Source organism: Pterocles gutturalis, unplaced genomic scaffold (genome assembly GCF_000699245.1).
Source record: "Pterocles gutturalis isolate BGI_N339 unplaced genomic scaffold, ASM69924v1 scaffold49867, whole genome shotgun sequence".
NCBI lineage: Eukaryota > Metazoa > Chordata > Aves > Pterocliformes > Pteroclidae > Pterocles > Pterocles gutturalis.
In genome coordinates, this window is record NW_010114670.1 from 9,938 (window position 1) to 13,950 (window position 4,013).

Below are 4,013 nucleotides of genomic sequence, written 5' to 3' on the forward strand. Positions count from 1 at the left end.
GGGGAGCGCGGGGGGGAGGTAGGGAGAGGAAGAAAAGCTGGAGCAAGGAAGCTGTTAAGGAATAGGACAGCTGAGATTTAGTAAAAATGTACTCAAGTTGTAAGTTAGCAAACCTCTTCTTTGAAATCGTATCAGATATGGAAATCAGGTTTCATTCCTAACCCACACATTGCAAGGCCAATGTGGCATATGTTTCATCATAAAAGTAATTTTATTATGGAGTTTCAGTTACAATGATGCAGTAGCTATAGTTACTCCAGAATAAGTTTGCACACTTTCTTTGGAAGCAGGTGTAGTATTAGGCTGATCTGATATTAATTACTGGCCAACTGCTAGGGTAAAAATAATTTCTAAGAAAAAAGAGTCTTATCAACTCTTACATCTAAATAAAAAACTATTAAAAGCTCTCAAGGAGAAAAAAAATGCATTAGGAGTGTAAGGTCCCACCTTTAGGGCTCATTAGCAGAGTTACTCGGCAACACCTCTGTATGTATGGACTGGGAGGTCTCAAACCGTACCCTAGCAATTCAGTTTGCCATTTCATTATAACTTCATTATTATAACTTCATTATTATTTCCATTGTTAGGATGAAAGCCTCTCCTGCTCAGAATTTTTCTTCAGGAAGAAAAATACAACAAATAGAAAAAACAGAAAAACCTCATATACAAAACACCACCTGTGGCTTCATGTCATAATTGCCTGCTGCTACATGATCCAGTAGTCAAGACCCCAACACCCGTTACAATTCTATTGGTAGCTAGGCAAGACTCAAGACTGAAAATTAAAACATTTTTCACCAAATATAAAGCGACTGCCCATGTAAAGGTACAACTACAGAAAAAACCCCACAATGTCAGTTTTTATCCCAGAGTTTCTGATCTTTACAAGAACATGGAGTATCGCAAAATCTGGAAAACTCCCTACTTTAAACAATAACCTTGTCTGACATCTTGTGCCATGCTAAAAGTATTACAGAGGGATGGCCAGCAGACAATTCCCACTGCAGACAACAAAAACCTCCTAATTTAATATTCACATATAACAAAAATTAGCTGATAGAGATTACCAAAGCCCTGATTCACAGTCTAAATCCCTTCCACTTCCCTAAGCTTAGTATTATGTTGGCTAAGCACTTCTGAAGATCTAGGGCTAGACATCAGGCAACACTATGAAGCAGGAATTAGGGGGATCTGTGACCTTTGCAGAGTCTAAGGTCCCAGTCAGCCTTCATGGCAAAGCCTAAATTTCAACTTTGGCATTTTCAAGGCACTTCTTCAAATGACAGAGATAATTATATAGGAACGGGAAAAAAAACAAATACACACACCCCCCTCATGTCCACAGCAAGGATAGGGGGGAAGAGTTTAGGAACAAATTGAGACACTATCTGATACATCCCCTGTGGGTGTGTACAGCTTGAAACAAAACTCAACAGATTTTAATTCAGTTACCTGTGGTGTGTTCACTGGGTTTCTCCCTCAAACGAATCTGCTGATCTTTGATTAAGTTTGAGCACAGACAGAAGCTATTTCCGCACTTTGTACACCTATACGGCTTCTCAGCCACATGGACTCTCTGATGCTGGAAGAGAGCTGCACCTCCACTAAACCTTTTCCTGCACGTGGTACAGGAGCAGGCTTTCTTTTTTGCATGGGTTTTGTGGTGAGCGATAAGGTTTGAGGTACGGCTAAAGGTTTTCTCACATTCCTCGCACTTATAAGGCCTCTCCCCTGTATGGATTCTCTGGTGCACCACCAGGTTGGCCTTCCTGTTAAAGCTCTTCCCACATTCTACACACTCAAACATTTTTTCTCTTGTGTGGGTTTGGAGGTGGTTCAGGAGCCGGGAGTTCCCCTTAAAGACCTTCCCGCATTCTGTACACTTGTATTGTTCCTCTTCTGTCTGTGGTTTCTGACCATCAGTGATGAGGGCATGTTTCTTGGAGCCTCTTCTTTGTTGAGGGGGTTTATTACAGGCTGCCCCCCAGTCTGGGCTGTGGGCTTCAGGTAGCTGAGGCAGTACATCCTGCTTAAGGTGTCCTGGGATGTCTCTCTCCTCGTTGTCACTCAAAGTGCAGTCCCCTGATGGAGTAAGAGAACAATCTGACACTCCTCCTTCCCTAAGACAGATAAACTGCTCCTTGTAAAATTTCCTTGTGAATTTCTCAGGTGTAGCATCAACTTGCACCAGACTCCCCTTTCCCAAAGAGGAAGTGAAATGATAAAGACTGAGACAAGACAGTAAGTTAAAGAAAAACTGGCACTGGGAAGAAGAGAGAGGTAAGAAACCTACCTCTTCTCTTCCTTCCCCTCCTTTCTCTCTTGTGTCAGTTAATGTTTACTGAAGAATTTTAAATTACTTCTTTTACAAGTTGGCACTTCGGGTTTTTCCCTAATTATCACAAGAACGTTTGTAATAGGGATACTGTATGTTTGTGCATCAGAAGTCAAAGGAGTTAGATTTTTATTGATAAAAAAAATTAACTGCCAATTAACTATTACTATCACTTTCATATCTAGACACAGCATGACACCCACATTTCTTGTGGTGACAAGCTAGAGAAACTGCATTCAAGGAAGCTCATAGGAAACATTCAAACATGGCCCCTTCTTTCATAAAGAATGTAACCTATGTATTTCACAAATGAGTATGTATGATCATGCACCCCACAGTAAGCTTTGGTTATCTTACTCTGCTGACTAAAATTTATATTTATGTAAGTTCAGCATTAATAGAATTACAAGTATCATCTGACACACACTTACCTGAGCTGCATTTTTGCAAGCATCTTTTAAGATGTTTACTATTAATTCAAACAGATGCATTGACATCTGTGATTTAGCATTAAAATATTCAGTTACTCTCACTACATATCCTTCCAATTAACACATCAGGTTTGATTATTCCACTAACCAAAAACAGACTTTCTACCTCCAAGGTAAAACTCTGCAGCATAATTTCAGTCCTACCTCTATGACACCAAGGAATAAAATTCTTAACTAACGTGCCCTCGAAGAGACAAAATACTCTCTACTTACATGGCCACAACTAAAAAGATCTAAATACCAGTGACAAAGGAAAAAAAAAATGTACTGAGGGAGGGGGGCTCATCTCTTACATCAAGGAATTACACCTGAGAGGTAGCCTTCTCCCAGAGGGCCAAAGATGACTCCCTCTCGCAGGAGCAATCATTCCCTCACTCCAAAACCAAGCAGCTGATTATTCCTAGAAGCCCATGCAGAAACCCCACACCTCTAACAGTGAAACAGGAACCACACAACCCTCCGTTCCCATACAGAGCTACTGCTGGGGACTCACACACTTCCAATATAACTGTACAACTCTCTCAGACCTTCCCCACCCATGAAAAAGCCTGAAAAAGAGAAGCATGCTGGCTTTCCTTCACTCTAAATGAACTGTACTCTTGTTTACAAAGAGCTGCTAGAAATCCACACAAGAAAAACAGAAAATACCACTGACCACCTTGCCCCAGCCTAGCATGCCATACCATCGTAGCAACCCAAGACAGAACAGCCAGCTGAGAAAAAGGAACGCAGCATCCAGCACCACTTGGTGGGGCCTCAAGCTTCCCTCCATGACTTAACTAGCAGAGTTTACATCTCACCTGTATATCCTGCAGTATCACTTTTCCCAGGTTCCTGAAGAGAGAATACGGAGGCTATTGCTGGCTCCATCTACAAAAGAAAAGGAGAGGAGACCTGGAGTGTGAAACCTTCCTTCCCTCCACAGCCGGGAGAAAGGGGGAGATGAGGGGGAGGGGCAGACACAGGTGCAGTGCCTTTTGGCAGTACCCCTAAGCTGCCTAAAAGGGGCAAACCTCCACATGCTACTGAACACCACCTTAATGGAGAGATGAGTTTGCTAGGAAGGCCTGAAGTCTGGTGACTTGCAAGCTGGAGAGCTTAATCAAGAGACCAGTGTGATAAAAAACAATGTTATCTAACCTACATCTCCCTTCTAACACCACCGAGCCCTGTCTGAGACCCTGCAT

At 42.1% G+C, this 4,013-nt stretch overlaps 1 protein-coding gene across 1 annotated transcript in view; it reads right to left on the reverse strand.

Annotated features, from left to right (window-relative positions):
- LOC104462789 (oocyte zinc finger protein XlCOF19-like) overlaps nt 1–3,696 on the reverse strand; it is a gene marked incomplete at both ends in the record, with an annotated part of 4,120 nt that extends 424 nt beyond the window's left edge. The window contains 2 exons of the mRNA XM_010074891.1: nt 1,453–2,082; nt 3,627–3,696. Coding sequence (XP_010073193.1) covers nt 1,453–2,082; nt 3,627–3,696 — 700 coding nt within the window. The remainder of the gene's footprint in view (nt 1–1,452; nt 2,083–3,626) is intronic.
- Between the last annotated feature and the right edge of the window lie 317 nt (nt 3,697–4,013).